At 41.4% G+C, this 19,273-nt stretch overlaps 2 protein-coding genes across 7 annotated transcripts in view; one reads left to right on the top strand and one right to left on the bottom strand.

Annotated features, from left to right (window-relative positions):
- Positions 1 to 1,083, bottom strand: part of BCCIP (BRCA2 and CDKN1A interacting protein) — an 11,558-nt gene extending 10,475 nt beyond the window's left edge. The window contains exon 1 of one of the 2 annotated variants that reach the window (XM_080348132.1): positions 888 to 1,083. In XM_080348132.1, coding sequence (XP_080204258.1) covers positions 888 to 1,019 — 132 coding nt within the window. In that variant the 5' untranslated portion in view covers positions 1,020 to 1,083. Of the gene's footprint in view, positions 1 to 755; positions 868 to 887 lie in introns of those variants that run through there. The other variant, XM_080348133.1, reaches the window with a different exon arrangement.
- UROS (uroporphyrinogen III synthase) lies at positions 1,070 to 19,273 on the top strand. 5 transcript variants are annotated; one of them, XM_080348136.1, is made up of 13 exons: positions 1,070 to 1,128; positions 2,213 to 2,333; positions 4,707 to 4,815; positions 6,203 to 6,277; positions 7,388 to 7,477; positions 8,233 to 8,316; positions 8,740 to 8,836; positions 10,495 to 10,569; positions 11,140 to 11,214; positions 15,311 to 15,394; positions 15,744 to 15,829; positions 17,657 to 17,755; positions 18,376 to 19,273. In XM_080348136.1, exons 5-13 carry the CDS (start codon positions 7,415 to 7,417, stop codon positions 18,520 to 18,522), a joined length of 810 nt encoding a protein of 269 aa, XP_080204262.1. In that variant the 5' UTR covers positions 1,070 to 1,128; positions 2,213 to 2,333; positions 4,707 to 4,815; positions 6,203 to 6,277; positions 7,388 to 7,414; the 3' UTR covers positions 18,523 to 19,273. The 5 variants fall into 5 exon arrangements, with proteins under 5 accessions (XP_080204262.1, XP_080204260.1, XP_080204263.1 ...); XM_080348134.1 differs by having other exon boundaries at positions 1,075 to 1,212; XM_080348135.1 differs by lacking the exon at positions 1,070 to 1,128 and adding an exon at positions 1,250 to 1,295.

Raw genomic sequence — 19,273 nt, 5'->3', positions numbered from 1 at the left:
GTTCGGTTTTATTTGCTAACATAAGCTAACCAAGGCCTCATCTAAGAAAAAGGAAGATAATTAACTCAAAGTGAAATGGTAGCTAAGTCAATTAAGTTAGCAAAATACTTAATTTGAAATGTACCAAGTTGAACCCCACACATACTTCTGTTCTTTGACCCCTTTAAACCCTGTGAAAATGACATATCACCTTATCTTCTGGGGATTTTAATAAGAGTTCAAAGTCAGGGCATATCTCTTCCTTTCCTAGAAAGGCGACTCCTCCCTCAGTGTTGTGTTTCACAACTACATAATCCATTTACACACAGGTCCTGGTGCAGATACACAGAGTGCTCAGAAATTAAGTTTCATTTCCTTGAGATCTAGCGTTTTTTCTTTTTTTTTTTTCTTTTTAAATTTTCCCTCCACCCATTATTCTAGGAAAAGGAGATAAAACCAAATTTTCTGCATCGAAAGCATTATTTTCTAGCGGCTGCCTCCAGTCCCACACAAGAATGGATGTGGACAGAACACACCCGAGGGCCAAGAGTGTTCAAGTGATTGTGGCCTCGAGGATTTCAACATTCAAAAAAGAAAAAAATTAAGGCTCTCCAACAATTAACCGAGTACATTTTACCTCAGCAATTAACGGCATACACTTCACCACAGGAACGACCCCCCCGGCCGCACGCTGGGCCCGACCCACCAGGGGGTTCAAAGGGACACCCCCGCGCCCCAACCGCTCCGGTCACGGCCTCCTCAGCCCGGCTCCTTACTTGTAGCGTTCTCCAGCTGATTTTAGTCACAGTGTGTCAGGGGATGACCCTGAGAGGGGACACCCGGGGCCCGCGAGGGGAGGCCGGGCGCAGGCTCTGCGCGCCGCCCGAAGGCCGCGCTCCCCCGCTCACCTCATCGATCCTCTCCTCCTCCTCAGAGTCCGACTCAGAGTCCGACTCCGACTCCGGCTCCGACCCCGACTCCGAGCCGCTCTCCCCGGCCTGGGGCTGGGGCTGTGCCCGCCGCTTGGCCGGCGTGGCCATGCTGGGCTGGCGCGCAGGCGCTCGGCAGCCGGAAGGCCGCGGCGGCGGGAGCGGCGGCGGGCAGGCGCGGTGCCTGCTCGGGGCGGCCCGTCGCGGGCCCTGCGCGCAGGTGGGAGCCGGGGCGGGCGGAGCGCGGTTCGCAGCGCGGCGCTCCGCTGTGTGGTACCGCAGAGCTCCCCAGGCGGGAATCGGGGTATGTGGTGCAGGGAAGGGTTGAGCTGCGGAGCGGTGAGGGAGCTGGGGAGGAAACCCAGAGCTCCCCAGGCGGGAATCGGGGTATGTGGTGCAGGGAAGGGTTGAGCTGCGGAGCGGTGAGGGAGCTGGGGAGGAAACCCGGGGTGTGTGGAGAGCGGCGGGGGAGACACCTTCCTAAACAAACGGGACTCCCCGCTTTGTGCTGCTGATGCCAGTTGCTTTAAAACAGAGAAGAAATTTCTTCCCGGTGAGGGTGTCAGAGCCTGGCCCAGGCTGCCCAGGGGGTTGTGGAGTCTCCTTCTCTGCAGACATTCCAACCCGCCTGGACACCTTCCTGTGTAACCTCATCTGGGTGTTCCTGCTCCATAGGGGGATTGCACTGGATGAGCTTTCCAGGGCCCTTCAACCCCTGACACTCTGGGGTTCTGTGAGAATATTCTGGGAGAGTCATCTGGACTCTGCCGGGACTCAGAATTGTAGGAAACAATTACCTTGCCAATATAATAGGCCCAGGCAGATCTCTCAGCAAAGCATATTTTATTAACAATTAACCAGGTGTTCTACCTAATGGCAGGCACACGGAATAGGGCAGAAAGCCCCTGCTTGTATCACCCTAATCCCCTCCCCAGTTTCCCCCTGGTTGGCACTGCAGGGTTTACAGACCACCCAACCCTGCATCAGTTTACCTGTCTTGTTCATCTAATTCTAACAACCCCTTATTGATTTATTTAAAATACGGATTCCTGCTCTCTGGCCATCCTTCCCCCTAGCTTAACTTTTAAAACTTTTAAATACAGTCATCAGTTTGCGCTCTGGGATTAGTTCGAAGAGACTTCGTTTTACATTAAGGATCCATAGTCTGATGTCTCTCAGTCCTTCCCTCCTCTGGGGTCGGGTGTCAGATCAGTTCTAAAAACAACATTCCTCCTTCAATGGCTCCTTACAAAATATACTTGAAAATGATATGTGGCAGTGTATATCCATGTTAATTCTTGCAGCTCCCTGCCATGCTGAAGCATCCTGTGTTTAAAAGAAGAAGAAGAATTGTTGTGTGCAACAGGTGTCTTCGCATTTCTTCTGCCCCCACGCCGCTGTTCTTGGCCTGTTTCTGCTGAACCGGTGAGTTGCACTGTTGTAAAGAAAAGGGAGCTAAGCAGAGGCTGAAATACGGTGCTGGGGCCTGTGAGTCTGTCCTGAGCATCTCTGACACTAATTACTGAAAGCTAAATTAAAAAGGAACCAAGTGCTTCCTGCTTACTTAACAAAATAATTCTCCAACTAGTTATAGAGAATTCCAGAACAGAAACCAACAGAAAAGGCAGTGAGGTAGAATGCAGGAAACACAGTGTAAATGTGGCCTTTACAAAAAAGTACAGAGCAAGAAAATGTAGTGAAAAATCCTAAGCACTAAAAGTATAGAAGTGATGTTTGAGCCTCATTCATGTGGACCATGTTCTAGTTAAGTCTTCATGTCTAGTTAATGAAGAAATGTAGCTGTTAATGAGGTCTTTGAAGAAGACTGGGTGTTCACTGTTGCCAGCCAGAAGAAATGCAAGGCACAGGTTGTAATTTCAGCTTTATATATACAATCCAAATAGGTTAGAATTTGCATGTCCCTTTAAAGTGTAGAACACGTCTGTGTTTATTTTTTTGAGAGCTGTGTCTGTTCTAAGAGCCTCATTGCCAGTATAGGGTACACAGGGAAAGAATTCAGTGTGGAAAAGGATATATTGGCAAAGCCCTTTACTGCTGCAGTAAAACTGCCTCTATAGGGGTGCAATCTGTGCCTATATACAGTTTTACATTTTATTTTTGGAACTATATCGGTTGAGAATGAGATTAATTACTAACATTGCTTTTGGTAAAAATCCATGATGTAGTGGAAGGGTCTAAGTCCTTTTATTCTTCTCTGGATTGCCATGCCAAAGAACCAGTTCTTTTGTTTTGTGACATAGACACCCAAATAGTAGGAATTATTCGCAGATCTTTCGTTGTTGTTACTTGATGATACATGTATTACATCATCTCTGAGTGGGGTGGATTTCTGAACCATACTTCATGGCAGCCTTACAGGTTTGTTTTCTTCTCCGGTTATTAAACCCATCTAATCATAATAGAAGAATATTGGTAAGAAATGCACAGCATCAAAAATCCTAGCCCAGGGATTTTTACAGTTTTTTAAAAAAATCATATCTCAATTGTGTCTTATAACTCACCTCCATTTACATTTATGATGAAACACCTTTTGCACTTGGCAATCAAACCTTATTTTCTGACCCATACAGTTGATTATAATATGAATAGTATTAGAGAAGTTTAATGTATTTTGCAGCTCTTGGTGTCACTTCGCAGCAAGAAACAAAAGGACCCTTTTATTCCTTTTTCCAAGCTGTCTTCAATGTTAAAGATAGTTCGCAATTAGTTTGGGGACAGCTTTTGAAATGGAAGTTAAGTGACCCACAGAGATGTTCTTTCTGTACAATGCTCTATACAAAAAAATCTGCAAAGGTTCTTATTTTTTGAATATGAGAGACTATTGCTCATCTTTACTAATATCAGGTGTAGCCATTGTAATCAGCTTTAGATTTTAATTACCAGCAGAGGGATGTTGAATTTTACTGTGTGCTGCTGTGAATGGGAAGCATTTCAATTATGTCTGTAAGCAGAATATTCTGAATATGCAATGTGACCTAAAATTACCCTTCCCCTGAATTAAGTAAGTTTTGTGGACTCAGAAAAATGGCACCAAGCTGGTTTTAGCCATGATGTAATGCCTCTTATAGTTTGTTATCAGAGCTAACTGGATGGTTCCCAAACCTCCGACTAATATAAGTTATTTTTCATCTTTGTGACCGTGTGCTCAAGACAGAAAAATCTGTTGTCCTCTTAATAGCGGTTTGCAAACCTAATGGGTTTTAAATGGTATTTTTCTAAACATCTGAAGAGACATTTTTGCAGGGTTGTTATTGGCACTCAGGCAAACAAAGTGCTGGTTTACTGAGCCAAAAGTGGGTGGCCGGCATCAACCTGTAAGCAAAGACTTGGCAGTGTAAAACTTATTAAGGTTATTCATACACATTCGCTTTTCCAGATATAGATTGAGCACTACTGGACTCTGCTAAATCCATTCATTGTTCTAAATAGAACCTTTTTACGGTTGTTTAGAATTTTGTGCCTGCCTCTCTTGATGAAATATTTAGATATAATTTCTAAATAAAAAATATAAGATATCTAACATATATCTTTGTCTTGTAAGTACGTCCCTCAGAATACATCAAAAATTACGAAAAATGCGGCTTGTCTTATTTATGTGCTTTTTCTTAATGCTGTTTGATTCAATAGGAATGTTTGTCAGGGTTCTTGACTCTACGTGTATTCAGGAGAAAACTCGCTGGACAATTAGATTTCAGTTATTTGTAGGGCACTCCTTAGGAACATCTCCAGGACACAAGCAAACCAGTAAAAACGCTGCATTTCTCTTACCATTCCCAGTGCAGCGGGACCCCGGCGTCATTGCAGCAGGTCACAAAAACTTCCCTGTGTGTTTTGACCCCACAAGAAGAATCCAGCATGAAGTTTTAACTTCTTTGTATGTACAGTGGTAAGTTTTTGGTTTGAAAATGTGCTAGTGCGTTCTTGTCCCTCTTTGGCTTCTCGTCTGCCTTTTGTTGCAGTTTACAGCGATGTGTCTGAAATGGGTATATTCCAACAGTTTTTGTTCGGTCACACCTGTCACCAAACCCACATGAACCTCCCTGAACTATGGTGGCAGAAGGAACAGAACGGTCCGGGAGGTTTATGGCTGCGGAAAAAGAGACTAATTTTTTCAGCAGTAAAACCAGAGGGTAGTTGGAGATCAAAACACACGTTATTCGTAAGTGCACAAACCTACAGATTCCATAGGTTAAATTTGTCTCCTGGTGGACACTTGCAGCCCCTTTTTGCAGCGGATTAATGAGCTGCCTTCTGGTGGAATTGAAAATAAGCCAGTGGCTACTATGAGCAGTGGGGCTGTGCAGTCTTGCTCTTTATAATAATGAGCCAGATGGCTGAACCCAAAGTACAGTTTGTATCATTGCTTTGTACAGGAGACAGCGAGGTAGTTGCATCTTGTGGTAGTTCATTATATTTTATGACTTTGTGATTATTCTTTGGTTTCAGTATATATTTTGTATGCAGGATCTCAACAAAATAATTACTTTGATTATTGTAAGTCACCTTGTTAAGCGTGGATGTTTACCCATTTCTTATTGTTATTCATTACTTGACACAATACCGAGGCATAGGATGGGAAACTGATGGGTTTCTAATTACCTAAAGTAATTAATTAGAAGTCTGCTTTCCCCAGGTGTACCTGAATTAACTCTCATATTATCTAGGGGATTCGTTACAATACTTTTGGAAATTGCTTTATCCAAAAAGCATTATTATAGAATCATTTCAGTTGGAAGAGACTCTCAAGATCATTGAGTCCAACCATATCTTGTATTACACAGTTCGGAAGGACTTTTTTTTCCTGTATGTTTACTTTTTCATTACTTCCTAATGTTATTAAACATGATATATTTTGGAAATAGGGAGGTGTGATAGGTTAGAGATAACATCATTTTTCTTGGTGCTGTTTGACTTTAAGAGTACTAGTACGTGTATCAGACTTAGAGCATAAGCACCAAAGGTGGAGTTATAATAAACATAGCAACTTCAGTATCAGAACAACAATCTGTACTACAAAGAAAACTAGATTTTCACAAGAATCTTGGATTTTTAGAGACTGTTACAGTGTTAAAGTGACTGAGAAGCCCCTGAGCCCTACCTCCTTCAAGCTACTAGCAACTAGATATTCCAGAGTATTTGGGAGTCTGACTCCTGAAAGCCGTGGATGGGATCTACTTTGGTGTTTGCTCTAGTTTAAAATGATCGAGAATTATGTTTTTTGAGAACACAGCCCTTGACAAAGTCCTCGTTTCTTCTTCTTCATGTGTTTTCAGAGCTGCGAAGCCCTGCCGGTTCCTGCGCTGTGATACTGCGTGCTGAGCAGTCTGTGAGCCCTTCCCTGTCTGCTGGTAAGATGGTCAGAATCCAACACCTAAATCATGACATAACATGTTAAAACCTAGGTTGAAAAATGAAGTTTAAAAGCCACAAAATTAAGGTAGTATCAGAGTGAGATAATGAGTTCCTGGCGTGGTGCTTTGGGTGCCCTTTTCTACCTGCATTTCACAGTGTTTCTGGTGAATGTGTGACCCTGAGATCTGCTGGCTTGTACCCCATGCTGGTTTGTCCACTGTTGCCTGAAGCCGCCGCCTTTTCCCTTTGCATTTTTGTTTGAATGGGGTTTTTTTGTCTTTGATGAAGTTTTGAGGATGAACAAAATTTAAGGTGTTCTCATTTTAAGGAGAATTTGCTAGTGTGTGATCAGGAAATACCACAGCTCGTTAAGGCTCTGTGCAGTTGGAGAATGGCTTTCTGTTTGTAGTATTGCATTTGTTTGCTTTGATCCTTGGTATATTTGCTTACGTATTATAACAGGCTTTGAATTCAGCACCAAAGTCAACTTTTAAGGAACTGAGAACTATCATCTTCCATTTTAATGGCTGAATGCATTTTTTCAGTCTTACCTTGTTTACTATAGATATATCAAAGAAGGCATATGAATATTACATATATTACATTCAGATATATGTTTGTATTTTTAAAAAACATTTTGAAACGCTGCCTACGCATGTTTTCCCCCATGAAAAGGGTTAGACCCCAAATGCATCAAATTAAATCGCTTGGTACATAAGCCCTTGCGTATTCATTACGGTGAGCACAGTGTGGAACTGAAAATAATAGAATGTTTTTATAGGTAGGAGCTTATTATGTTGTTGAACGTGACTGCATTGTAAGGGTTATTTCTTTTACAAAATATTCTCCTTTACAATATGTTCTCCTTGACGACTTCCATTATAGTTTCTCCCTTAAGCAGCATTATCTGAAGACACCACGTTATTTGTTGCTCTTATCAGGGTGGATATTCATGCCCAGAGAATGTACGTTAACTGCTTACTCATTGTGTAGAGAGCAGCACAACTGTTAGCAACCCGGTTTCTTTGAAACTGAGCTATTAAAGTCACTGTTCAGTAGCAAGTCCTCTAGATCTAATTTAGATAAATTCCGTTATTTTATTGCAGAGTTCTTCTGCAGTTATTTAGTAAACGATGAAGGTTCTGTTGCTGAAGGATCCCAAAGACAAAGATTCTGGACCAGATCCGTATATTAAAGTGAGTGAACTTTTAAAAATGTAGACAATGTGTCACTTCATGATGAAATAATAGTATAATGCATTAAGCAACATAGTTGAATTTAACTGTGAAAGTGAAAAATGTGCCCTATCAAAGTGAGACTGCATGTCTGAAATTATGCGAAGAAAAAATATACCAGAAAATTTGCGGTTACTGAAAAAAATATTTTAGTTATGGGGCATTGGTACAGAATTCACTGTTGAAGCTCTCAGCAAAGTACTGATATGAAGACAATTTCATTTTAATTAGTTAATATTGATTATGTTCATGCGGATAGGATTAATATTGCAAAACATATGAGTAGCCTTACTGGAAATGCACTGTGGAAAAGAGGTCGCCTGTTGCTGTGGTCCTTTCTGCCACTGCCTTTGCTTGTGTGAGCGGGTCTTACTCGTTAGAGCACTTCTACTGACTTGAAAGAATTATAGAGATGTACAAGAATATTTGCGAGATTAGGTGGTCGTTTGTCACTTAGGCACTTCAGAGGGACGTGCTGCTGTGTCCTGTAACTATTCAGTAGCTATGTGAGAACCCTCAGTCCCACAGCTGTTTAGTATTATGTTGTAGTACTAAATAACTAACAAAACCAAACTAGATCCACTAGCCAAAGCAAATAAGATGCCTTTGTGTTTTACTTGAGTAAAAAGAAATATTTGTGCTGACTGAGTCAATTATTTGAAAGTGAAGAAAATACCGTTTGTAATCTATTTCAAGAGCTGTGGTTTTTTTTATAGGAATTAGGATTATACGGATTTGAAGCAACTTTGATTCCAGTTTTGTCATTTGAATTCGTATCTCTTGAAAGCTTATTTGAAAAGGTAAGTCTTGAATTATTTCAGTTGTCTTATTTTCAATAGAATTTAGACCATAGTTGCCAGGATGCCGTGTCTGATCTTGATTTAATGATGCCCTTTGTGGCACCTCCTTTTGTGTTTCCACACAATGGTACAATATTGTATAGAACACAATACAGTGTTGTATACAGTGTCAAGTTCCTTGCTTATACTTGTTAAAGAATTAAGTTGGTCAGATAGAATTCACATTTAGGTTTGTTCTGAATTGGAGATTTGTTACACATTTCTCTCCTAAATACACTGGCCACTGATAGTAGTGACGTATCTGCCCATTTCAGACATTTATTGAAGCTGGTTTGTTCTTCGCAAGATTATAAAGAATTGATCAATGTAATTTTTTAACTTACTTACTTTAATTTTCTCCTTAATTTTACTGTTTATAAATAGCTCTCTCATCCAGAATGTTACAGAGGCCTCATTTTTACCAGTCCGAGAGCATTAGAAGCCATCAAGATATGTTTAAAAGAGAGCAGTAAAAACGAAGGTAAGCGCATATTTATATTCTTCGGCCTTTCTGGTTCAGTAATTTGTGAAGTTTGTAATTTTATTTCACCCACCAGTGGGTGTTTGGAGTATGCCTTTTTTAAAAATAGCTTTATCTCTCAGTTTTTTTGGCATCATAAAGGGGTCGTGCTAAATTGAGCTTTTAAGGGTTGGGTTTTCCGCACTTAACTTTATTGTTAAAAATGAAAGGAAAGAGCTTTTGGTGCAAATTACTAATTAGTGTGAGCTTTTTCAGTTGTGGTTAACTCGTGCATAAGGAATATTTTGCTGCAGTGCTTAGTTTTGCTCACTAATTCCTTTCCTGCCTTGTAGAGAGGAGCGTGTTACAGAAACTGGCCAGTGCTACATATGTGCCTGTTTAATTCATACAAAATCTTACAGAACAAGACATTTCTCCGTCTTTAATATAAAATTTCTCAAGTGAATTAAGCATTAGCTAAAACAAAGTGAAGAAATGGTAGTACATAAAAGCCAACAGATGAGTTGTGAGGATCCTGCGGCGTGCTAAATAGAAATTACTGTACCGAGGATCTATAAAATCCGTGTAAACTCTTCTAAATTCTTAAGCTATAATGTCTGGCTTGGAGTTTATTGCTTTATCTGCTGCATATTGGGAACAGTCACACCGCTCCCTGTGCACTGAATAAGGTCACACTCTGAGAAAGCAGTAAATACACTAAGATTATTCGCTTATTTTAGCAAGAGCAGAGGACTATATTTTAGGATCTTTGGTCAAACATAATCTCTTAGCTAGAGTTCATCCCTAATCTTGCTTAAGAGTTTTGGGAGCTGCCAAAATATGTATTTTAATCAATAAAATGAGCCTTTAGCTCCCACTTGGGTTCCCCTCAAAGGTAACAATTCTCTTTTTCCTTCATTAGAATAGTTTCCTCGGATAATTTTTCTTTGTTTCTGTTGTAGTTTCTAACGTGTTTCCCCCAAGAATAGTAGAACGGAGCTCCACGGCCTCGACTGTTTTCAGACAAGAGAATAAAAGACTTAGTGTCTCTATTTTGAGTCATTAGGGTTTCAGGCACAGGGCTGAGGTTGCTGGAACCAAGAGGTGTCATTTAGAACCCACTTACCACCTGCAGGAGGAAAACCATTTCCTACTAGTTATCTTTTGATGTTTAATATATAATCCATTTCTATAGAATGTATAAAATGGAGTTGTGTTACAGAGAACCGTAATGCTTGGGAATAGGTTTTTTCTACCCTTTTATTTGTTGTCATAGATTATATATGTTTTTGCCTAAGCCTTGAGTTTGAAACCAGCACTTTGTACATCTGAATCTGCCTTTGTCCTATGAGCTTGTTTTTCCCCATGAGTTTTGATGCTTTTTTAAAGTTCTTAATGCCAAAATGTAAATGATCTGGCATAGGGCAAGTGTGCATTAAAAAAGCTACTTAACAGAAGTGGCTAAGAACTGTTTACCCAAATTAGGCTTTAAAAACATGTTGTAGACTGCTGTTTACACAATGAAAAAATACATTAAAAATTCATTGTGTACATCCGGATTTGCCGAAATTGTAGCCGAGTATTAGTTGTTATTATTTTGCTGTATTTTTAGGTTAAACAGAAGTCCAAATACTCATTTAACATTCACATTTTGTTGCCGCATGCTTAATGTTTTTCAGCCTGGTCAAAATCTCTTAAACAAAGGTGGAATTCCAAGCCAGTCTATGTGGTTGGAAAAGCTACAGCTTCTCTAGGTAAGCTGGGGTTTAAAAGAAGAAATCTTAGATAAATCTGTCATGTAAGTACAATTTTGGGAGTATTAGCTGCTATTCAAGGGCACTTAGAAGAAAATATAGGTGAGATTTATAAATGGAAATGTTTGAAAAGAGGTAATGATATACACATTAGAACTATACGTGCTTCACCTAAGGATCTAGCTTCTGGGTTTTCATGACTTTTATTGTAATGCGATGGCAACTGCTTTAAGAATTTGGTCAGAAAAGAATGAAAACTGGAATTGCAGCCCGTTCAGCACAGACGGTGCTTTTTGTTTCACCACTGCAGGTACTAGAGCTTAAAAATAGCTGCAAACCAGCTTAGCTGTCCCCAGTGTTTGTACTTGTTTCATGTGTATCTTTCTAGAGCTAAAATGGAATTTCCATAGCATGTTACTGCTTCAAGCGCTCTCATTCTTTTGCTGTTTGAAGAAGTTTTTGTGTGCGTGGATCAGGTTGGGTCTCCCTTTTGAACCCTTGTTCCTGTGACAGTAAATCTGAATTGTTCTCAATGATGCCAATGCTTTTCTTACCTGCTTTTGGTTATAGTGGAAGAAATTGGCCTTACTCCGCAAGGAGAACAGTCTGGAAATGCTGAAAAATTAGCTGAATATATTTGCTCAAGTGAGTATCTAAAATCTCCTGTTTAAATTAAGCTAATGTACTTTCCATTGTTTCAGAATTTCCTATAAATAATATCAATTGTACGCTGAAGCAGAGAAGTACATACTGCATATATCTCTCGTATGCAGAACCTGTGAATTTAACTTTGGGAATATGATTTATATTTCTAAAAAATGATAAAATACTTTGAAATACATATATAAAATACTAATCTACATGAAATCTTAGACTCTGTAATTGATTAAAATACCACGTGACCCAGTAGGTGAAGTGTGTTTTACTCAAAGATCAGAGCTGTAGAGGCTGGAAATTGCTGCCTAATGGTAAGATTGCAATGATTGTGAGCTGGTTGTGTGACTTTCCTCGCTTCATGCCAGTTGGCGCTGGGGATTTGTCACTGTTCCGTAGTTCAGGGTGGCTGAGGGGAGCTCCTGTCCCCACAACGACCCCCTGCTTGCCGAGGAATCTCATTTTCGGCACCAGGAGAGGGTGGTTCTGAAGAAGTTGCAGAGCGGTGTCCCGTCCCAACACATGGGATGGGGGATGAGTTAACTCTGAAGGCAACACGTGCCCTGACTCAACAGATGAGATCAGGTGTGAGTTAACTCTGGGTTAATTCCGCACGGTTATGTGAAGTGAATGACAGTCACTCCCGGGGTCCAAGTCAGTGATGAGTTTTACTAAAAGTACGTGTTGGAATATTAGTCACAGCGAATAGTGGCTTGGCAAAAGTATTTTATGATTTCACAGAACTTATCAATACATTAACTGCAGAAGTCCTACTACGAGTGATGTGTAGGCAACCATTAATAGCTATAATACAAAACTTAATAAGAATCCAACAGCAGAGCTTAAGATTACTCAAGATTACTTAAGATTACTCAGCCTGGGCTGTGGCTCCTTAGCCTGTCCTTGATACGTAAATCACAGTTCCCCTATACTGAATGTGTCCTCTCCTGTGGCTGGATGAACTAGTTTCGCCACAATGTTTTCAGGCATGATCCTTATCAATACACAACAAGAGGGTTAGTTAAAATTATGTTTTGATAAGCCATTTTGTTATGGTTAAAGCTGTAATTCCGATCTGTTTGCTGCTCTTAAATGCATTATCATTATTGTTGGGTGATTTTAGAAGTCTGGTTTGTCTGCTTCCTTATTTTTTTTACTGTAATTAGTTAAAATTTCCAATAGTAAGAAACATCTTTAGGCTTAGGGGCTGATGAGTTTTGCGTGGCTGTGAAGAAAGAGGCTGAGCGTGACCCAGGAGCTTCTGACGGACGTGCCGGTGCCACAGCGGATCCAGGACTGCGGCCCCTGCTGCCTGCAGAGCGTCCGGCTGAGAAACACATCAAAGCCAGGCAGCAGCGTTAGTCCCCACGCTCCCTGAAACTCACTGGAATAATCTTTGTTCCAGGAGAAAATCACCCCTAAGGTTCAATATCTCAGCAGCAACCTGTTTGGTGGGAGATCCTTTATAGACCTGGGTACGTCCCCGCTCATCTGAGAGCACAGGGAGCCGTATAGTGAAAAGCCACTTTATTCAGCCAGTCAAGGTAAACACTCTGCCTTTGGTTAATGCTGGGCAGAGAAACAAATGACAATTATGCAGTTATTCTAGATGTTGGATGAATTATTGAGTTATTGTATCTGCTGGTCAAAGCGCCGCTAAACTTGCTGAGTAAGGTGCTGGTGCTTCAGTAATGGCTGTGATGTCAAGAACCCCGACACGCTGGTTTGGGCTGGTGGGCATAACAAGACAGGAAAGAGTGTTGATTAGCAAAGTCTGCGGAGTAGCGGAGATTTATAGGTAAAAGAAAAATTGATTGGAGCTGGCAAGTATTGTTTCTAATGGGCAGAGCGCTCTGCAACTCATTGGCAAATATTTTAGCGATATGTAATATTTAATGATAAAATCATAGCTGTCTACACAAGATTAAATAATAAATCCTGCAAATTAAAAATGAAATTTTCAGCGCAAGAATGCCGTAAGTGACGAATAACCCACGTCTGCTCTTTGACAGATACTTTAAAGCAAAGGTTTTTAGCTGATTTTTAGTGCTAGGAGCTCTAGTTTCAGTGGTGAATTAATGTTGGCCAGTTTGCAGATGGTTGTGTGAATGAGAGAGAGACTAGGATCGGGTGTAAAGAAAACAGCGGGTGTGATACCAGGGGTGGAAAAACCCCTCTTCTTGGTTGTTTTCTCAGCCCAATTGAGGAACATCCTGGCTCTTTGGTGACAACCAATGACAGAACAAGGGGTAATGGGTACAAACTGGAACAGAAAAGGTTCCACTTAAATTTGAGAAGAAACTTGTTCCTGGTGAGGGTGTCAGAGCCTGGCCCAGGCTGCCCAGGGGGTTGTGGAGTCTCCTTCTCTGCAGACATTCCAACCCGCCTGGACACCTTCCTGTGTAACCTCATCTGGGTGTTCCTGCTCCATGGGGGGATTGCGCTGGATGAGCTTTCCAGGGCCCTTCAACCCCTGACATTCTGGAATTCTGTGATTTTGTGATTCTTTCTTTCATTATTCACCTTCTGTGCTTTCAGCACAAGTGATTGGGAAAATAAAGGGATTTAGTCCTTAACTAGCTCAGCAGCTTGAGTCTCTTTTCAAGGCAAATATTTGTTAGTTTTATTCCAGTGTTGGTTCCAGGAGCAGGGAGACCATGAGGACAATGCTGCCTGTATTCTTCAGACCTCCTGAGGATTTCTCTGTGCTCTGTAAACCCAAGTCAGAAGGGATTAGTGTTCTGTACAGACATCACACTGACATCTCCATTCACTGACAGCAGGATTGATGCTGAAATATTTAGGTTACCTTATTATTTTAAGATCTTTTGCATTCTGTCCCAAGTTCATTCTCCCTCCCTGTAATTCATTACGAATATATCTGTGGCTTCTAATAAAACCTCAGTGTGCCATGAGGACAGTCAAATAAATCCGTGGTGACTCCTACCAGGGTCTTTCCATTTGATTTTTACTATTGCTGTTCTTTGTTATTTTCTTTCCCTGAGGCATCTCTGACACTTACTGTTACAAACCAGGAATCTACTTGCAGCACTCACAAAAGCATTTCTGTTGCTGGTAGTTGCCTCTTAAATGTATGTTTGAATTAGTAATTAAATAGTGTTTGGGAGAACTCCCATTTCTTTTGGCAGGTGAATGCAAAGCTGTGTAGAATTTAATCTTGAATTTTTCTGTGTGTTATAGAAAAGGCGAACTGTGCAAAAAACCCTCTGCTTTGAAATTCTTATCCAAAAATCAACTTCTTCAATGAAAATGCTCTTGTTGTCTGTCTTGTCTTGTTTCCTGTCTCCAGCATGTGGGCACAGGGAATGGAGGAGGCGAAACCCAAGAGGTGGCAACAGGAATTCATACCTGGTGGTATTTTTTTGAAGCAGAATTTGTTTTACGCCTCTGATAACGTATTAGAAACATGAAAAACCTGTGGAAGCTGCATCCCGGGTGTATCATGTCCTGTTACAAACAGCCAGGTATCAAAGGTCCTTCCAGTGTAACAATAATGAAAGTTGGAGATGCTTCCATTTGCCAGGAGAGGAGCGAGGGAGGATCTGCACACCCACTCTGGCCATGGGAGGAGAATCAGTTTTCCTTGGGGAAGTAAGAAAATAGAGCTTCGGACAGATGGAAGCTTTCCAGCCTGGGGTTTCATCCTGTTGTTAGTGTGTGGAGCATCTTCCATAGCGAGAGAGCTGGCGCGGTGAGCGCCACTCCGCTTTCAGTCTCAGATGGAGGAAGGTTGTGTTTCCGAGGAGGAGGAGATGACTTGCACAGCGCTCGTGTTGCTCTGCAGAATGCCGAGGGGGATGGAAAGACAGTTTCTCTTTTGTGAGATCTTTTTAGCCAATGTATTCATATTATGGAATACTTTTTAATTTACATGCTAAGTAGCCTCTGTCGTCTGAATTGCGGGTGCAGTTGCACTGCAGCTGTTGGCAGTGATCTTAGGGCTGTGTCTGTGCTGAAGCATGTGGCATTTACTGCAGCGCTCAACCTTTAAGATGTATTAAATGTATCATGTTTACTCTTTATTAAAGACATAAGTTAATTAAAGTTCTTGTTTGTGTGCTTACAGGAGAGAAACCTAATTCATCAGCTCTTCTTTTTCCTTGCGGAGCCCTGAAGAGAGAAGTCCTGCCCGCAGTACTGAGAGAAAAAGGTTGAGCTTCCCTTGGAGCCTCATTTTAATAAGTCAGTTAGGAGAAAAGTTGTATCTGAAGCTTGGGAACCCAATTGGAATAAGTAAAAATGGAATTTGCTGTTTTCTTGGCTGGAAGTTTAAAGGATGGGAGTAAAAACTGCAAGATTGACCAGTTTTCCCGTGTGCTCGCAGATGCTTTAGCACATTTTGCAGCTCCAGAAATACCTACAAATCCTTCCCAGATTTTCTTCTGTAACTTTTTAGCCTCAATGAGTACACCTAAGTGCAATTAGTATGTTGAGAGTGCTTTATTGAAATGCTAGAAATGAAAGCAACCCTGTTGAATTAATGTATATCCCGATTGCAGGTGTGCCTCTGGAAAGCGTTACTGTTTATCAAACAGCCCAACACAAGGACCTGCAGGGATCTTTGAGCAGATACTTCTCACAACAGGTATTGGACGCTGATGTAGTTTGAGATTCCTGAGGTACATGATAATACTCAGCAATATGCTCCTTTTTTTCACCTGTCTGTAAATGCTGCTTGTGATCCATGAATATCTTGGTTGGGTTTACTGTTGATTATCAAGAGAGTCCTTTAGCAGAAGTTTCAGGCAGGGAGTGAGTCCCTCAGCAACTTATGGCAATTACTTGCAAAATTCCTGTATGTTTCAGAATTACTGGGCAATAACTGCAGGTATTAATTCTATTTTCAGTTCATTCCCTTGAGCTGGACAAGATTGCTTTTTAAGTAATACCGTGTCAGAAATTACAGCTAGTGAAGGTATTTATTAAACAGCTTTATTAGTAGTTTTTATTAGTGTAATTGAAATATCACCGGACATCTTTGCTCTCTGTTACCAATCAGAATCCACTAGGACCCTGCCCTACATGTTCTGTCTTCCATTATCCAGCCTGTGAATATTGAAGCTCTCATTTGAAGTGATGTGCTGTTGATGAGCAGATTTAGATACACCGTGTGTTTCAAAAAGATGGACCCAGTTGCAGAGATGCAGTGATTTCAGATTGGGTCCGTGTTTTAGAAACACCCTGTGTTTGCTACATTTTTTCTCCTTTTAAAACCATCTTGTAAATGTCATCAAGCAAGGATCAGTACATAGTGAAAGATGAGAACACACTAATAATGTCTTTTTCTGGATTTTCCATTTGTGGGAGCTTATATGATATCCAGGATTAATTTGATTCAAAATGCAGACTTTGCTTCTTACAGAAACTTGGCCTCTTTAAATTCTGGGCATTAACATCCTGTTAAATTACATATGGATTTTAAAGTCCTATTTCAAGAGGTCCTAAAAGGTCCTGGGATGGTCAGTCTAACGGATAAATTGTATCCTGGTGTTCTCTGGGTGGGTATTGCAATTCTGAACCCCATGATATTTAATTTATAGAAGATATAAAAGTGAGTAATTAGTACATATGGACTTTGTAACATTCTGAACTCTCTTAGGAACTCCCTGCTCTCTGCAATTAGATGTTTGTTTCAGCATGAAGCTGTTAAAATGTGTTCTTACGTCCTTTTAGTTCTTAACTGATGATACTGTGGTTATATATTTAGCACATGGAGAGCTGCCATAGGTGACAAGTGTTAGAGCCTTGTGAGGCTGAACAGCACTGTGTTAAACTGCCATTCCGGCCTGCCTGAGCCAGGCCTAGCTTCCAAGTCACGCGCTATAAGATAACAACATGTGGTTTGAGTGGAACCAGCATATCTTTTTGGTCAGACAGAAGATGGTGCTAAAGGAGGCGTGTGCTTTGGGTCTGCCGCTCCACACAGAACTTTGCAGGGATCCTTTGGCTATGGAAGGTTTCTGCTGCTTTTTTAAAGCGGGCTTGTTCTGAGACACAAAAAGCCCTTCCAGGGGGTTGGAGGCATCACCTCATCTTTGCCAGAGCATCTCAGGGTGAGCAAGCTTGGGGTAAACCACCAGCAGGGAAACAACCTGTGCAGAATGGACAGAGATGGGAATGGATTGAAGGAGATAATTTGCCAAATTTTCTTGCTAATCAGTACAGCCTAAGAACACTTTCAGTACATTTATCACCACGCACTTGCGTGACAAAGTATTAGGTTCAAGTCCCAGCTGAAGTGCAGCATTCTGTGGTGGAAAGGGGGTCTGCACCCCAGGAAACGCTTTCTGTGCCTGAAATGCTGCTTCTCATCAATAAAAACACTTGAGGCCCAGAGAGAGCCAGTTGAATGGATTCCCGTGACAGCGACGCTGCTGCAAACAGTGACTAATCTGGGGTTGCTTTTACTCAGGGAGTTCCCGCAAGTATCGTCTTCTTCAGCCCGTCTGGTGTCAAATTCTGCCTCCAGCACATTCAGAAGCTTTCGGGGGATTTTATCCACCATATCAAGGTACGTTCTCTTTAAAAGTGGCAAAGTACGATAGGGAGTTAGTTTGGGATGGTGAAGGAGAGATGGGAAGGCTGCTAACGCTCATTACAAACCTTCATTTTCTCTTTTGTTTGTGTTTATTTTTTCTGAAAAAAACAAGCTATAGCAAATAGATAGCAAATACAAATGTTATTCTATAGCTGAGAGTCTTTATTTAAAAAAAGGTAATTGTTTTCATGTTTGGTTTTTTTTTGTAATTAACCTACCCAGTCTCCACTGGGAATGCGCTTTATTTTCTCTTAGTGATACGAAGGTGTGAGCAGTTCCTGCTTGAATCCACAATTACAGGCTGAGGCACATTAAAATTCCTCTCACTCTTCCTGTTTTGTGGGACTAAGAGCTTTATATCTTTGTAATGGTGAGATAAACAATAATCTTTCCTAAGTAATGTCTAAGTAGCTCAGTTGATGGGTGGTTAATATTAAAGTCTTCGACCTGAAAGGGTTAGTACAGTTTTGTAAGCTCAGCTGTGCAAGTTGACGCATTGACAATGTTAGTGAGGAAGGGAGGGTATGAAGGAAGGAGTTCGGAGCTGGTCCCGCACCCGAGCACGCTGTTGTAACTAAACGTTGTCACCGCAGTTTGCTGCCATCGGGCCAACGACTGCGGAGGCTTTGGAAGCCGCGGGAGCCCCGGTGAGCTGCACCGCACAGAGCCCGACGGCCCCGCATCTCGCCGCTGCCGTCCACAAAGCACTCGGCTCGCACAACTGCTCCTTGTCCAAGTAACGCTTGGCGCGCTTCCGAAGGCCAATCTGGTGCTGTAGGAGGGTTTTCCAGTTTGCAGACCTGTTGTCCTGCGGGAAGGGATTTTTCAGGAATGCACAATATCCCCGTCAAGGCCTGGTGGGAGAAACTTGCATCTAAGAAATGTGGAACTGGGCCAGTATGTTTTCCAGCATCTCACTGTTCCCCTTTTTCTCATGTGTGCAGTGTAAATATTTTATGTGGATGTTCCTTGAAGAGTAGTTGTGAGAGGCTGATCTGCACCAGAGCAGGATGGTGGAATTGCTGTATCACCTCAGGTACCTCTGGCACACAGGGCAAGGTTTGCATTTCTCTCTACACTCAGTTCTACATGCACTTATTTTTCTTTTGTAGAAGGAAAACATTCTTATAATGAAGTATTTTCTATTGTAATTCTTAGTCATTCATTGTTCTGCTTTTCAAATATTCATATTTAAATAACGATTGTAGATTCTCCGGGGAATGGGACAATTCTTGCAGTGGAGCTGCAGTGTGTGGAGCTAATGGCAGCTCAGCTGTGCCCACTAATTATCTCTACAGTTTCTGGCTGCTGCTCCTGTAAAGGCATATTTATAAACAGAGAAATAAACTGGCTTATCATTGTTAATAATGGTGTTGGAGTTGTCTGGTTTATGCTTTTATTGTTGATCTGTGAAAGGAGAGGAAGTAGTCCTATTTTGTACTAATGCTACCTTGGCAAATGCACAGAAGATTTAAATCATAATGTACTCAG

The sequence above is a fragment of the Nesoenas mayeri genome, assembly GCF_963082525.1.
Source record: "Nesoenas mayeri genome assembly, chromosome: 7".
NCBI lineage: Eukaryota > Metazoa > Chordata > Aves > Columbiformes > Columbidae > Nesoenas > Nesoenas mayeri.
The sequence above is the reverse complement of the archived record's forward strand: the minus strand, read 5'-3'. Positions and strand labels throughout refer to the sequence as shown.

Coding starts and splice junctions, on each gene's coding strand:
- UROS (XM_080348136.1), top strand. CDS start 7,415: ATGAAGGTTCTGTTGCTGAAGGATCCCAAAGACAAAGATTCTGGACCA. Junction 8,317..8,739: donor TTGAAAGCTTATTTGAAAAG/GTAAGTCTTGAA, acceptor GTTTATAAATAG/CTCTCTCATCCAGAATGTTA. Junction 15,395..15,743: donor CGCAGTACTGAGAGAAAAAG/GTTGAGCTTCCC, acceptor TCCCGATTGCAG/GTGTGCCTCTGGAAAGCGTT.